Raw genomic sequence first — 16,023 nt, forward strand, 5'->3', positions numbered from 1 at the left:
CTTTTGTTTGAGAGTGGTATAGATACTAATTTACTAAATACTGCAGACATATAGTATCTGCAAATATATATATATATAGTTGAAAACTAACATATATATGTGTGTGTATATATATATGTTAGTTTCATATATATGTGTGTGTATATATAGTTTCATATATATATGAAAACTATATATATGAAACATATATATGAAACATATATATGAATATATACACATACATATATATGTTAGTTTATATATATATGTTGAAAACTAACATGTATATATATATGTGTGTTTCATATATATATGTTAGTTTCATATATATATGTGTGTATATATATATATTAGTTTCAACCATATATATATATCATCATCCAGATACTCAGCCTTCCCACCAAAAAGGAACACAGTCAGAGATTACAAAACCTAAGCAGAAGGCCATGATCAAGAAACAGTGTTCATAGGTGTAATAAATAGAATTTATACCTGAGGAACTATAAATAGTAAAGCAATTGGGTAGATATTCTTAACAGATGTATATTCAAAATGTGAAGGAAATTAAACGGAGTAGAACTCATAAAATAGGAACAGAGGGCTAAGAAATAAGAACAAGTAGATCTGAAAAAGAAATGTGTTAAAAACTCTAAAAATATTAGTGCCAATTTCTATGAGTCAATGAATTCACAAGTGAATACCTATCCATTATGTCCTGTGGCATTACTGTGGTGGAGTGGGGCGGGAGAAGCAGTGGAGGAGCAGAAACAGTTGCTTTCTAATTCTGAATTATAAAATAGGAATAATAAAGACAATAGTTTATTGAAGAGGATGGTTTATTGGGCTGTCCAACACTATAAGCAAATGGCTTACAAACACTGGCCTACTCTTTTTGATGCTTGAGAGAGATACTTTGATAGAAGATTATTCTAAATATAATTACTTGGTCTTTTAGTTCTCTCTTTATTATCATAGGAAACTATGGGTTTTTTTTTTTCTTTAGATTGCAAACTAGTTTTAAAAAGACTTGTAATGAACAATTTAATTAGATTGGTTTTGGCTTGCCTAAAAGCTTAAAAAGGTATTAATATTCTAATCAAAAGTCTTGGGAAAAGCATTCTTAGAATAAGAAAAAAGAAAAGAAAATCTTCATTCTTATGCTTTAAGAACCAGGGAAGCTGTCAAAGAATATGAGGTAACTCTTAAAAAAGCAATTGTTAAATAAATGTGGTTGGCCACAATGAGCCAACACCTTTGTTTGCCACAGACTTGAGGTTCCCACCTGACTCTCAGCATATTTATTCAGCTGCTTAAGATTATTTTTTACTCATACGTCAAAAGAACAACAACCTGGAATTTTTAGACTTTTCATGGCAACAGAAGGAACTTACCTATGATAAACATTTTTCTTTACTCTCATGCGCTCTTAACCCATGGCTGTTCTGAGTCAATGTTTGCCTTGTATTCAAAAAATAATAAGATTTAAGTAAAACATATTCATTAAGCAATATTTGAAAGATATACCAAGTGCTGTCACATTATCTCATTTTATTCCTACAAAGATCACGTGTAATAAATGTCACTGTTCTTGTTTCCAACAGATGAAAAAACTGAGGGTTATGTTCAGAGAAATTGGATGACACCCAGAGCCGCACAGATTTGTATGTGGCAAAGGAGGATTCCATTTCAAGTCTTTCAACCCTAAATTCATCTTCCCTTCCCTAAGGGAAAATAGTGCTATGGAATTCATGTAAGCCACAGAACTTGGATAAAAGGAGTAGTAAGATCAGAAATAGGAAAAATTGGAAGAGGTAGATCCTCCTGTGTTTTCAGTATTCTACCTACCTATAACCCTTCTGGGGAAAAAAAGCTGGATGTAGCTGAAACATAGCTGCTTTCTAGGACTCACAAATTTGGTTTTCTAGTCAATTACATCTCTCTCTCCTTCAACTTCTCACCAAAGTAGTATCCTTTCCGCTTCAAAGAGCCCCACTATTTCACACTCATTTATCATCAGTCTAAAGTAACTATCAATCACAAAAGTCCCGTCTTTCCTTCTCTCCATAGAAACAAATTTCTCTAGGGAAGATTATCAGTAGCAGCAGCGCAGACTGGAAAATGGCCTATGTCACCGTCCCATGTAGAAATACCCAGTGCACATCCAGATCCCACACCCCCAAGAGGATTGTGCAATATCTGTTAATTTACGAGTGATGCTGCAGGCATTAGTAAGAAGGGAGAAGTTCAAGTGATGACACCACCACTACTCCACCTTGGCTGGTCTCCAGGTGCCATCTCGTGATCCCTCCCTCCCCCTCACTGTCCTCTCACCATCCCTCCTCCAAAGCCTGCACTCCCCACCAAGCTGAGTCAGTGATAAACACAGTATTCCACAGGCCTCTGATATAACATTCAACACACTACAGATAATACTGCCTTTAAGGCTCCTGTCCCCCCAAGTAGACTCAAACAATGCAAAGGAGGAGAGCTGTGACTTTATTCACTTTGCATCCTGGACACCCACACATAGTAGGTGTTCAGTGAACATGTGATGAATTGATCAATATCCACTGAATGTGCTATTTGCATTTCTGCTTCCCTGTGCTTCCTTCCACTGTTTCTATCACCTAAAATTCTTCTCCCTTTTTCCTCCACCCTCAAGTATGAGAAAATTTGTTTCCTTACTGGGTAGGAAGTCTTGGTCATTACACAAACATTTATGTAAAATAGTCTTCTAATTGGTATATTCAGTGCTATGTCCATATTCTTTCAAGTGAATTTTCTTTACGATAATAATACCTCGCCGAAGTTTCCAGGGATGCTCCTCTAGCTGTTCAAAGCAACCTTTTATATATTAAATATCAGTCAATATGAATCAGTGGTAACTGAAGAAAAGGCTGACAGCCTGTGAAGGAGTTAGAGTACCAAACTATGTTTATAAATTGATTCTCACAAATGCAGACTTTTACCCATAGAAATTGTATTATGGATGCTGGTTATAGTCTGAGACTAGTTAATAAAATTCTACTTACTCCAGACACAGGATTAATGGAACCCACATGAGTTGCGTGCTGTCAAAGTAGAGTCAAGGGGGGAAGAAGGAGAAGAAAATTTCCTCCCTGTTCTCACAGCTCAGGTCACCCAAGGGATTCTAGAGCATGAAGTGTGTTCCCTTCTATTTTTTACTGCCCTTATGCCCAAGCCGAACCAAATATTTACCTCTGCCCTCATTTTCAGTTATGGAGTTCACCCAGGCCCTTTTCAACCTTTGAGGTTCCTTAACCTTTATATTTCTAATTTTTTTCTAAGCAAAATCCAGCTGATCTCTAATAGATGGTTAAAAGGATAGCAAATAGGTACATTAATCCACATTAAGGCACAAATGACTGCTAGCCATAACCCTTTAATGACTAATTAATTTTTAATAAAGAAGATGTGTTTATATAAATGAATTTATACTTCTAAGTTGGCGTAAGTTCAGAAACAATAATAAGATGAACTGGAAAATCAACAAGGTATAGGGAAACCCTCTGGGTGAGGAAGAACTAGTCATACCTCCCTAAAAGCATAGCCCTAGTTTCTGTTCAATTATTTCTTCTTTTCATCTTCTGTTTTCTAAACCACAAATTCGAAAAGCACCAAGGAATTTTCTATGTGTTTATTTTGCTTCAGTTTTGTTTCTGTTTTCTTTTCCAAAGTGAGGCCCAGGTTGACATTGAGTACTCTTTGTGAAACTCTGCAGGGACCAAGATGTAATTTCACAGAAATTAGTCTCGATACTCTATATTCATAGCTGCAAGTTATATGCTGTTCACCCATTCATTTGTCCATTCAGCCTCTCATTCGTGAGACATTTACCATCTGCCTCCTGGAATGAACCAGGGCCTACACTAGTAAACAAGGAAACAAGGAAATACTAGTAAACTTTAAACAGTCTCTCCCCACAAGCAACTGACAGACCAGTGGAGAAGATAGGTATGTCAACAGATGATTATAATAAAGTGTCAAGGTTGGGAGCATGGCTCATGCCTGTAATCCCTGCACTTTGGGAGGCTGAGGTGGGTGGATCACCTGAAGTCAGGAGTTCAAGAGCAGCCTGGCAAACATGGCAAAACCCTCTCTCTACTAAAAATACAAAAATTAGCTCGGTATGGTGGTGCATACTGGTAGTCCCAGCTACTAGGGAAGCTGAGGCATGAGAATCGCTCGAACCTGGGAGGCGGAGGTTGCAGTGAGCCAGTATCATGCCACTGCACTCCAGCCTGGCCAATAGAGTAAGGCTCTATCTCAAAAAAAAAAAAAAAAAAAAAAGTATCAAACCTACATCCAAAGTGTCAAAGTGCTCAGAAAAGTAGGGAAGGCTTTACCAAAGATGAGACATTTGGGATGCTAATGTCCCTCTGAGTGAAAGAAGAAAAGGATGTAGATTATATAAGCTAGATACAAAAAGGAACAATCATGAGGACATACAACCAAAAACTTTGATAGGGAGAACAACTTACTCAGGGAAGGCAAAGAGGCCACTTAAGAACTCCTTCACATATGTTATCTCTTAAAAGCTGACTACTGGGGTTGTATCCCTTGCACAGCATCCCTTTGCACCAAAATGAACACTACTCTAAGAACGTGTGTCAGCTCTCCTGAATGCCAAGCACAACCATGCTTATTTCTGCTCCTCTTCTTCCCCAGGGCATGCTGCTACAAGAGAATGCTCAGCCAAGTTCATCTGGGGACCTGCTCCTACTGGAGCAATAGGATTTGTGTGTCTAGCACATCTGCCCACCTAGCTGTCCTGGCCTGTGCCCAATGCTGACCTTTACCTCAGAATGTGGCTGTACCACATTCGGTGACGTCACTGTCACTGCACCTTCAGTCTCCTTCCTGGGACCTCCTGATGGACTCTTATCCAGGGCAGAATGTGTTGATTTTCTAAATCACATAAATAAATAGCTTGACTGTTGATTATGTAGAAAATCAGCAAATATTTGCACATCTTTGTGCAGCTCATTCGTGAGCATCTGCTTCTTCCTGGAATTCTGAAAAAACCTGCTGCTTTCTCAAGCCCTCACTAAAGACATACTTTCTTGATAATACTGGCCAAACCTATTCATTTGACATCTTTGTTACACAAATAGTTAACCACAGAGTGAACTTCAGAAATGGCTGGCAGATATTATGAAGGTTAGAAGATTCGTGCACTTTTGCTAGACTGAGTTGGAAGTTAAATAGTAAGTGGTTACTGACTTCAGAGCCCTGGAAAACCATGGAAAAATCCTATTCTTCAAAGTCAAGCCCTCCCTCCTACTCCTCTTAAATCAATTGCCACAGTGACCAATTCATCAGTCACCTAAAGGCAGCTATTCTGACCACTTAAGGGAGAATACTAATAATCTTCATACCTAAGTAAAGATTGTGAGAGGAAAGAAATGGTTTAAAGAATAAGATATGGATGTGTCACACTTCTGAAGTTAATGATAAATGAATTAGTCTTGCTTAGCTCAGGAAAAACTTTCAGATCTTTCTGAAAAACGAATTTAATTCAGTAGTATTGTCTAAGATTTAGGTTAGGTTTTTAATCAATTTAGAAACTACAATTTACTTATAGAAAAAAGGGAAAGGACCTAGATAGGTTCATTCATATAGAACCCAAATTCCATTTCTCTGGATGATACATACCATTCTCTACAAAAGCAATTAAATTCTAAAATTTAAATGTGCATTCTTAGACTTTATCAGTTCACAGTGTCTCCTTAGGAAATATGATCTAATATTTTTTCCTAAGACTAAAGTTGAGTTACTAGGTTTACACCTGAGAAATGAATGTTTGTTTGTTTGTTTGTTTACAACTAGAATTCTTTTCTTACCATTTTATTTTTATTTTCCCCAGGTGCATTTGATATAGTGTTTGTGACAAATTCAACCCAGGAGATCAAAATGATTCTCAACTCTTCTACTGAAGATGGTATTAAAAGAATCCAAGATGATTGTCCCAAAGCGGGAAGGCACAATTACATATTTGTCATGATTCCTACTTTATACAGTATCATCTTTGTGGTGGGAATATTTGGAAACAGCTTGGTGGTGATAGTCATTTACTTTTACATGAAACTGAAGACTGTGGCCAGTGTTTTCCTTTTGAATTTAGCGCTGGCTGACTTATGCTTTTTACTGACTTTGCCACTGTGGGCTGTCTACACCGCTATGGAATACCGCTGGCCCTTTGGCAATTACCTATGTAAGATGGCTTCGGCCAGCGTCAGTTTCAACCTGTATGCTAGCGTGTTTCTACTCACATGTCTCAGCATCGATCGATACCTGGCTATCGTTCACCCAATGAAGTCCCGCCTTCGACGCACAATGCTTGTAGCCAAAGTCACCTGCATCATCATTTGGCTACTGGCGGGCTTGGCCAGTTTGCCAGCTGTAATCCATCGAAATGTATTTTTCATCGAGAACACCAATATTACAGTTTGTGCTTTCCATTATGAGTCCCAAAATTCAACCCTCCCAATAGGGCTGGGCCTGACGAAAAATATTCTGGGTTTCCTGCTTCCTTTTCTGATCATTCTTACAAGTTATACTCTTATTTGGAAGGCCCTAAAGAAGGCTTATGAAATTCAAAAGAACAAGCCAAGAAATGATGATATTTTTAAGATAATTATGGCAATTGTGCTTTTCTTTTTCTTTTCCTGGATTCCCCACCAAATATTCACTTTTCTGGATGTATTGATTCAACTAGGCATCATACATGACTGTAGAATTGCAGATATTGTGGACACTGCCATGCCCATCACCATTTGTATAGCTTATTTTAACAATTGCCTGAATCCTCTTTTTTATGGCTTTCTGGGGAAAAAATTTAAAAAATATTTTCTCCAGCTTCTAAAATATATTCCCCCAAAAGCCAAATCCCACTCAAATCTTTCAACAAAGATGAGCACACTTTCCTACCGCCCCTCAGATAATGTAAGCTCATCCACCAAGAAGCCTGCACCATGTTTTGAGGTAGAGTGACATGTTGGAAACCTGTCCATAAAGTAATTTTGTGAAAGAAGGAGCAAGAGAACATTCCTCTGAAGCACTTCACCACCAAATGAGCATTAGCTACTTTTCAGAATTGAGGGAGAAAATGGATTATGTGGACTGAACCAACTTTTCTAAAGCTCTGAACAAAAGCTTTTCTTTCCCTTTGCAACAAGACAAAGCAAAGCCACATTTTGCATTAGATAGATGACAGCTGCTCAAAGAATAATGTCAGAAACTCAATCAATGTGTTGATTTGAGAAATTTTACTGGCAGAAATGCAGTCTCCCTAGTCTGCTCTCGTCCTGTTACTTTTTATTTCCACATACAGGTATTTAGAATGTATTAAACTGTTAGAGGAGCAACAGGAGATCAGAGTTCAAAATTGTTCTGTCCAATTTCCAAAAGGCAGGAAAGCTTTTGTGCCTGTTTTTAGCTATCAGCGACTGTGCCACACTTGCACCTGTTACTGCACGTTTTGTACAAAGATTTGCTAAGCAGTAGTTGTCAAGTTTCAGAACTTTTTGTGAGATTCAACCCATCTTATAGGTTTACACTGCCAAAACAATGCCCATAAGATGGCTTATTTGTATAATGGTGTTACTAAAGTCACATATAAAAGTTGAACTACTGTAAAAGTGCTGCGCTGGTCCCAAGTAGTAGCGTCTTCCTAGTATATTTGTTTGATTTAATATCTGAGAAGTGTATATAGTTTGTGGTAAAAAGATTATATATCATAAAGTATACCTTCCTGTTTTTTAAAAAAGTATGTATCCTACATATATATATATATATATATATATATATATATATATATATCTCCCTAAATTTCGGTTAATTAAAATCTGGCAAAGTTATATTTACTTTAAAATAAAATAATTTTATTGCAATGTATTTATCTTCATACATAAAATAGATACTACTTTATTTTAAAATAAGACAACCTTGAATTAGTATGAATATATTTTTATTTAAATTTTGATACAACTGATAGTCTAATACTATTGGTGATAGATTTTGTATCCTGCCATTGAAAAGATAAAGAAAAAAACATTTTGTTCTACTGCATGACATGAAATAAACACAATGTTTTGAATTTTTTAGTTTTTCACATAACAAAGAAAAAATTAACTCTTGCTATAACGCTAAGATAATACATTATTTTACTTGTAATTTGTTTAATAACAATTTTTCTAGTTGTATACATTATCATTGTAGGAAAGTTAGAAGATACAGAATAACATAAAAATGAAAGTCATGTTTAGTTCCCCCAGTGAAAACATTATTTTAAAGTTTGGGAACTTTTTTTCTGCTTTTTTCATTTATTATACACACATTATGTGTAAATCGTGATATTGAAGTCATGATGTGTATATTACTTTGTATATAGGTTTTTCACTTAATGTCATAGCAGTTTCCTACCCAGTTAAATATTTTTCTAAAACATGTTAATATTTGTCTAATGTTACAAAATATGGACATACCCTGATATAATTAACTAGTCACCAAATTGGAACATTGAGCTTTTTTCTGATTTTTCAGTATTATAAATTACACTGAGACGCGCATTCAAGTATGTGAATCTGAGAAATTTCCCATACTCCTAGAAGTGGTACAACTAAAATACACATATGAACATTTTTAAATATTCTAACTACATGTTGTCAAATATTTCCCAGAAAACATAACAATTTACAACACCATCAACTAGGTATGAATATATATATCTCATCGTAACCTCAGCACGGGGTATTTACTAAATTTTTTTTTTTTTTTTTTTGAGACAAGGTCTCACTCTGTCACCCAGGATGGAGTGCAGTGGTGTGATCTCGGCTCACTGAAGCCTCATCCTGCTAGGTTCAGGCAATCCTCCCACCTCAGCCTCCTGAATAGCTGGACCACAGGCCTGCACCACCACTCCTGGCTAATTTTTTATATTTTAGAGAGATAGAGGTCTCACTACACTGCCCACGCTGGTCCCCAAACTCCTGGCCTCAACCGTTCCTCCCACCTTGGCCTCCCAAAGTGCTGGAATTGCAGGCATGAGCCACCACACCCAGCCTAAATTTAAGCAGAAAGGAGAGATTTACTATAAGGATCCAGTTGCCACATGCAAGGGCCAGGATGCAACTGTGCGTGAAAATTGTACTTTAACATTTCTGCTCCCGTTGCACGGTTGCCTCGTTCTTCAGTTTACAGGATTTCAATGCTCCTGAAGTTCATAAGGGCAGGCTGAAGTGCTCATTCTGGCTCAATAAACTGTGGCCAAAGGGTTAGAGTTATGTGTAAAATAATTGATGGTTGCTGTGGGCAAGGGGCTGTCACCTCAGAGAGGCCTTAATGACTGGGCAGAATTTCCACAAAGCAGACTATATTACTCTCACATTCCCAAATATAAAGTTTTTGTGAATAAATATGGTTCCATATGCCTCATATTATTTATATTATTTTTAATTTCATTAATGTAATGCCAGCCACTCACCCCAAAGGTCTTTTACTATTTTCACAAAGGATCACCTCGAAAAAATAAATTTTACCTCATCCCAAGTTACAGCATAAACATCCATCCTGTAGGAAATCCCTCCAGATCAGTTACATAACTGTTATTTTTTTTTTCTTTTTCAATAGTCTAGGATTTTTTTGTGTGTTTTGTTTTGTTTTTTCGAGACAGAGTCTTGCTCTGTTGCCCAGGCTGGAGTGCAGTGGTGTAATCTCAGTCCACTGCAGCCTCCACCTCCAAGTTCAAACAATTCTCCTGCCTCAGCCTCCCAAGTAACTGGGATTACAGGCATGTGCCACCATACCTGGATAATTTTTGGATTTTTAGTAGAGATGGGGTTTCACTATGTTGGACAGGCTGATATCAAACTCCTGACTTCAGGTGATCTGCCCACCTCAGCCTCCCAAAGTGCTGGGATTACAGGTGTGAGCCACCATGCCTTGCTCAATAGTCATTTTAATCTAAATGATTGTAAGCATTTTAAAGTTACTGAACTATTTCACAGGTTATAGTTGATAAGATTTCTGATAGATAATTGTACTAAGATATCCCCTATATCATGTATTTATTAATGGTGTTAATAAGATGTTCCATGACTCATTTTCATTTTTATTTTATCAAATCATATTGGGATTTTACCCCATCTCACTTGTGAAAGAGATGTTATTAACCTTGATGATTATTCTTGCCCTTTCAGTGAGATCAACCTAATATTGGAGTTGAGGCCCTACTTACCAAAATCTTAGGATAGGATGTCATTATGAATTCTTCATGAACATATTTACAGGTTAGGTAAACTCCTTTTTTTGGTACATTTAAAAAATTCATACAGAAAAGAATATTTACCATAAAGATCTAGGTGCCCAACAGATTGCAAAAGCTACATTTATTTACACCTATTTCTAAGGTATAAATTTCAATACACATAATATTAAAACTCACCTCATTCTAAACTTTTCGGGGAAAAAAAAGGCTGGTCAGATTTCTAATGCTGGCTCTCTCTCACTGTGGAAATTCATCTTTTTGGACTCCAGTTACATCATTTCTCAAGTATGGTGAGTTGGCTTGGTGAATGAAGGCTTTTATCTAGTCAGTAATACACTAATTCATGGACTTAGTAAGCGTTGTATTGTTTCCCTACTCTGTGCTGGGTACAAGAGGTGTGTAACATATAGCAGCTTAGCATGTAGGATAAAATCATGGCTCAGCTGCTGTGAGCAGTATGAAGGAGAGCCAAGTGAGAAGCAGCTTGATTGCAAAGCACAGAAAGGCTCTCAGAGTTTTGATACCACAGATTTTTCAGTTTGATAACTCTGTACACTGGTGCATTTTTTCCAACAGTATGTGCCAGTCTGGGGAGCTAGAGAAGACAAACTAGACTGAGACAGGTCATAAAAGTGGTGAGTGAAGAAAACAAGTTTCAAGGAATTTCAGATACTTGGTATGAAGCGTGAGATATCTGACAGCAAAGAAAGCAAATCAAGAGCAAGAGAGAGACAGAGAGACTGAGTGGACAGGAGGTTGGAAGCAGCCACACACTGCCCCCAAGGCCAGGGTTCAGATGTCACAGGAGAGCCACACACAGACACTTAGGGCCCTAGGACCATGTTGGATCCACTGGGCCCAGACCAACCAGAGGAAGAAGGAACCCAAGTATTAGGGTGGGAAGCAAGCCATAAAGAGTAGACAGAATGGTTTGGGGCAAGATCCAACCGTATGGATTTTATATAGTTCGGAATGTATGATTATATATTGGAAGTAATGATCAGAGAGTTAAATTTTCCAAATTTAAAATTTTGACTGTGTCAGTTAACATATGACATCAAAAACTATACCCAGTCTTGTCTACTTGTATAGTGAACACCCGTGGAACCATCTGAACAGTGTCCCTTCTCACCTCATCACAGGAATGTTCTGCCCCAACCAGGGACAGCAGTACCTCAGAATGAACCATTTTCCTACCTAACTCCATCCCCACAGCACAGTTAATTGGTCCAGGCTTGAAGTGGACCACTCAGTTTTTCATAAGGATTTTTCAAACAGGCGCTGATGATGAGTTGGCCCCAGTGTCAGCATTTTGGAGGTGTAAGCTCGACACCAGCCGCACCTCTCACCGCATGGAAGAAGCTAGTCTGCATGCAGAGTGAAGTAAACAGAAAAGGCAAGAGAGCCGTGGACATGTTTGAGTCCTTGCTTCTACCTGCATCTTATGTCCAGCTGCATCTCTGCCCACCCCTCTCCAATCAAGGAACTGGAATACAGTGATCCATAGCTAAGATCTGCAAGTGTTTCCTCCTCCTTATCATCAATAAGAATTTCCCTTTTGTAGGGGCCAGCACATCACCGATTGGCCACCCAGTAGGAGTGATACCATCTACATCCCAAAACTTCTTGGTCCCTGTCTTAATAAGAGATCACAAGTGCTACCCCGCTCCCATATGTCTCCTTATGAGAGGGTGAGAGCCGGGACGTTCAATATTGTGTGTTAAGGGGGAAGACGTGTAGTGATATAGAAGGACCAATAGTGAGAGGGGGCTGAGGCTACTACACTATCTACTATTACAAATTATTGTAAACTGAGGTCTCTCCCTGAGATGGCACAGAGGTAAAATACTCTTCTGTTGCATGAGCAATTATAAAAAATATGATTTGGACCATGAAATCATAAGCAGAGAGAGAAACTTAGTACTCATCACCACTTGAGGGCCCAAATGTCTGGCTTGCATGTTGCCTAGCTCTCTTTACTTGACAGTGACCTGGGAGTTCTCTGGGTCTCATGGAGCCAGTGAGCACCAACCCTTCCCAAGTCCAATGGAAAGGCCTTTACTTACCAAGCTAATACCTCTTACTTGAGAAATGATGTAACTGAGGTTGAAAAATATGCATTTCAATAATCAAGAAGAACCAGAACTAGAAATCAGACTAAGCTTTTTTTTTTCCAGAAGCTGAGAATAAGAGAATTTAGCTTTAATAATATTTAATTCTAAATCATTCATATACCAGGAAGTTTTGTATAATAATCCTCTGAGAGTCTAAAGACCATAAGATTTACCCTTCAAGCAGTGTAATAGGAAAATATTTATCTATATGCACAAGAGATGTAAATTTGATGAAAAAATGATGTTAATTTTAAAACTATTAAAAGCCAGTTTGCTATTATGATTATTTTGCTTCAAGTATCCAAATGATGATGAGCCAAATATGCCCCTGAGCCCAGTTCTTGATTCATTCCATGTCCTATGAAGACTCTTTAGAAAAATTGAACAAGATGAGAAATAGGGATCCTGGCTCAACCTCCCAGTGTGTTGGGATATATCTCACAGAACTTTTTCCCAAGCCTGATGAAGTTCTGCTGTGCCATATGGACATGTACAGTTGCTAAATGATAATTTTCCAAAAATAAGCCTCAATTCTCCAAAATGGCAGCTAGAAAGCAGCTGGTGTTAACCAACAGAGATAAGCCCTCCTAGAGTTCACCACAGAGAGGAGAGCATCATGTCTGCAGACGCCAGAGCAGATCTGCTGAGAATCAGCCAGCACCATGTGACACAAAGGCCCACAGATGCGGATCGGTCCTGACTGATGGCTTTCTCCTGGCCATTGCTGTTACAGAGAAGTTTCTAAGCAAGTGTTCAATGCACACAAAGCAAAGTATATTAGCTAGAGGCTATGTAGGCAATTTTCCAAATAAGCAACCATTAGTCTCAGTAATTCTTGTAGTAAGTGGATAGCAGGAGGAAAAAAAAAACAACTTTCCATTGATGATATCACCTTTACAGCTATTTCTTGAGTCTCCTTATCTTTTCCACCTTCTTCAAGAAATAGCCCCCTGTTACAATTTGCTTGCCCACTCTTGGTGCAGAATCTGTATGGGGCTCCACTTCCATTATTGCCAACTATATGATTTAGACCATGGATGTGAGAAGACTTCAGCAAACAGTCCATCATATTCTTCTGGCTGCAATGAGTTGGGCACACAACCTAAATGAACCCAATTATGGTGAACTTCCTGGTTTTGCCAGGAGCTATCAGAAAAAAAGCTTGTTCTTTCCCATCTATGGAATCTAGGTGGATGTGAGGAGTTACTGTAGCCATTTGTCACTCCACAGGAGAGGTGGGGTTTCTGGAAGTTGTCACAGTGTGTATTTATACTATAAGTATACAGCCAACAGAGTGAAAGATGGGACAAAGAATGGAAAGGAACCAAGTCCTTATGACATCATTTGAGAGTTAACTTTCTGTGTCAGAAAGCAGCACAGAAAGCAAGGTCCTCCAGACCTCGCTATCTTAAGCCAGTTGGGGATGGGTTTTCTATCAAAATTATCCACCAGAATTTAATCTTCTGCAAAATTATTATAGCTAACATTTATTGAGTTCTAATTATAGGACAAGCATAGAATTATCTGCTTATATGCATTATATTATTTAATCCTCACAACATCCAGTCATGTTAGTTCTGTTATTATTCAGTGAAACCAAAAAAAGGCTTACGGATTTTACATAATCAGTCCAATGTAACATGACTGGTAAACGGTGGTGTTAACATTAGAAATCAGGCATTGTGACTTCAGAATCTGTGCCCTTATTTGTTAAGCTATGTTGCTTTCCTCTGCTTCTCACCTCCCCCGGACCCCCCAAAAATGGCATTACAAATAATGAGTCATATAGATACTTTCAAATATCCTTATTCAAAATCAATACAATAATATTTTACTTTGTCTGAAACTCATCTTACTGGATTTCAAGATAGAATTTCAATGGTCTTTGTCATTGAAAATTAGGCTCACTAATGGAAAGCACTAATTGACCTCACAAAGCATAACACTGGATTTTACATTTATTGTAATGTGATTTTGGATGAGCTTATATTGGGTCTAGCAAATAAACAGGCTACAACTGTTAACTGTCACAATAATTAGTTAAATGCTCTGGTCCTTTCTGCAGCCAAGAATTTAGATAGTATTTACTAAATAGGAGGGAAAGGGAAATTCCTAAATTAATTTTCATATCAAAGTTTTAACTTCTTACAGCCTAATGGAACGATGTTCTCTAAAATATAATATAGTTTTAAAGAAACTACATTATATTCTGAGAAAGATTTTCTTTTAAGGCATACAGTTCAGGTTAGGCAATAGATTTTGGTGAAGAAAAGACTTGTAATAATTAAAACAAAAGTATGATTTATTTCAACTGTGCACAGAAGCCCAGAGGATAAAGATGTTATAATCATACCATGAGTCCTAAGGACAGTTGTAGCAGCATCATTGAAAACCACCTTAAAATGGATGCTATTTAAGACCATGAGAGGTAAGGAGAGAGTTGCAACAGAAAAGATAAAATACTCTTACTGCTTCACCTTTTGCTTCTGGCTGCAGAGCAAGTAGAAAGAAGAAATTACACCCAAAACATTAAAAAAAAAAAAAAAAAGGCAATTAGGCTACACGCTGAGGAAATGCTATAACATGATGGAAGTTCCAGCAGCCAAGATGAATCAGAAAGTAGCTATGTAGCCTATCATGATAGAAAAGCTGGGCAGAGACATACATCAGTGTTTTCAAACCAAGTGCGGGCCAGGCACAGTGGCTCATGCCTGTAATCCCAGCACTTTGGCAGGCTGAGGTGGGCATATCATTTAAGGTCAGGAGTTCAAGACCAACCTGGCCAACATAGTGAAACTCCACCTCTACTAAAAATACAAAAACAATTAGCTGGGCATGGTAGCACATGCCTGTAATCCCCGTTATTCATGAGGCTGAGGCAGGAGAATCACTTGAACCTGGGAGACGGAGGTTGCAGTGAGCCATGCCACTGAACAGACTGAAACTCAGTCTCAAAAAAAAAAAAAAAAAAAAAAACCAAGTGTGATTGCACCCCCAGAAGACATTTGGCCATGTCTGGAAACACTTTTGGTTGTCACAACTTGAAGGAGGAGAGCGCTACCGGCAGGTAGTGGGTAGAGGCCAGAGATGCTGCTAAACATCCTACAATGCACAGAACAGTCCCACACAACGAAGAACTGTTCGGTAGAAAATATCAATAGTGCTAAGGCGGAGGTGCCTGGGGTAGATGAGGAAGGGAAGAGCACTGCTGAAGCTATGTGAATGCTGCAGTAAATTGTGCTAAACAATGAAGCGTCAGTCCCCCAGTTTTTGTAACCGCTGAAGTGTCTCTCCCTGTCTCTTTTTCCTGTGCTCCCACTCACTTTCTCAAATTGCATGCGAACTTCATCCAAATAACCTACTTCATGGGGAAATTGTGTTTGAAAAAAAGAACAGTGTCATTTCTGGGACTAAGTAAATAAATCTATTAAGCTTCTGCAATAATAATAATTAAAAAAAAGGTTTATTTTAAATTTACTCATGAATGTTAGAAACAAAGCAGCTGATAGCATGGCATGAACCTAAAGGGTTATAACCCTTCTTCCATGGGAGACAAAATGAAGGTGTGGGTCCCAGTGAGCAACTAATCCTCAGAGAAGACACTAAGTGCAGAAATGAAACATGTAAGCATGTGGTGCTTCT

The 16,023-nt window shown here is 38.0% G+C and overlaps 1 protein-coding gene across 2 annotated transcripts in view; it reads left to right on the plus strand.

Moving 5' to 3' along the window:
• The window catches only part of AGTR1 (angiotensin II receptor type 1), a 50,340-nt gene extending 37,266 nt beyond the window's left edge, over positions 1-13,074 (plus strand). For both annotated transcript variants that reach the window (XM_012437150.2, XM_012437151.3), the window contains exon 3: positions 5,867-13,074. In XM_012437150.2, the coding sequence (XP_012292573.1) occupies positions 5,914-6,993 (1,080 nt within the window). In that variant the 5' untranslated portion in view covers positions 5,867-5,913 and the 3' untranslated portion in view covers positions 6,994-13,074. The remainder of the gene's footprint in view (positions 1-5,866) is intronic.
• The last annotated feature ends 2,949 nt before the right edge of the window (positions 13,075-16,023 follow it).

Source organism: Aotus nancymaae, unplaced genomic scaffold (genome assembly GCF_030222135.1).
Source record: "Aotus nancymaae isolate 86718 unplaced genomic scaffold, 86718_ANA_hifiasm-v0.15.2.pri h1tg000019l, whole genome shotgun sequence".
In the NCBI taxonomy this organism is placed as follows: domain Eukaryota; kingdom Metazoa; phylum Chordata; class Mammalia; order Primates; family Aotidae; genus Aotus; species Aotus nancymaae.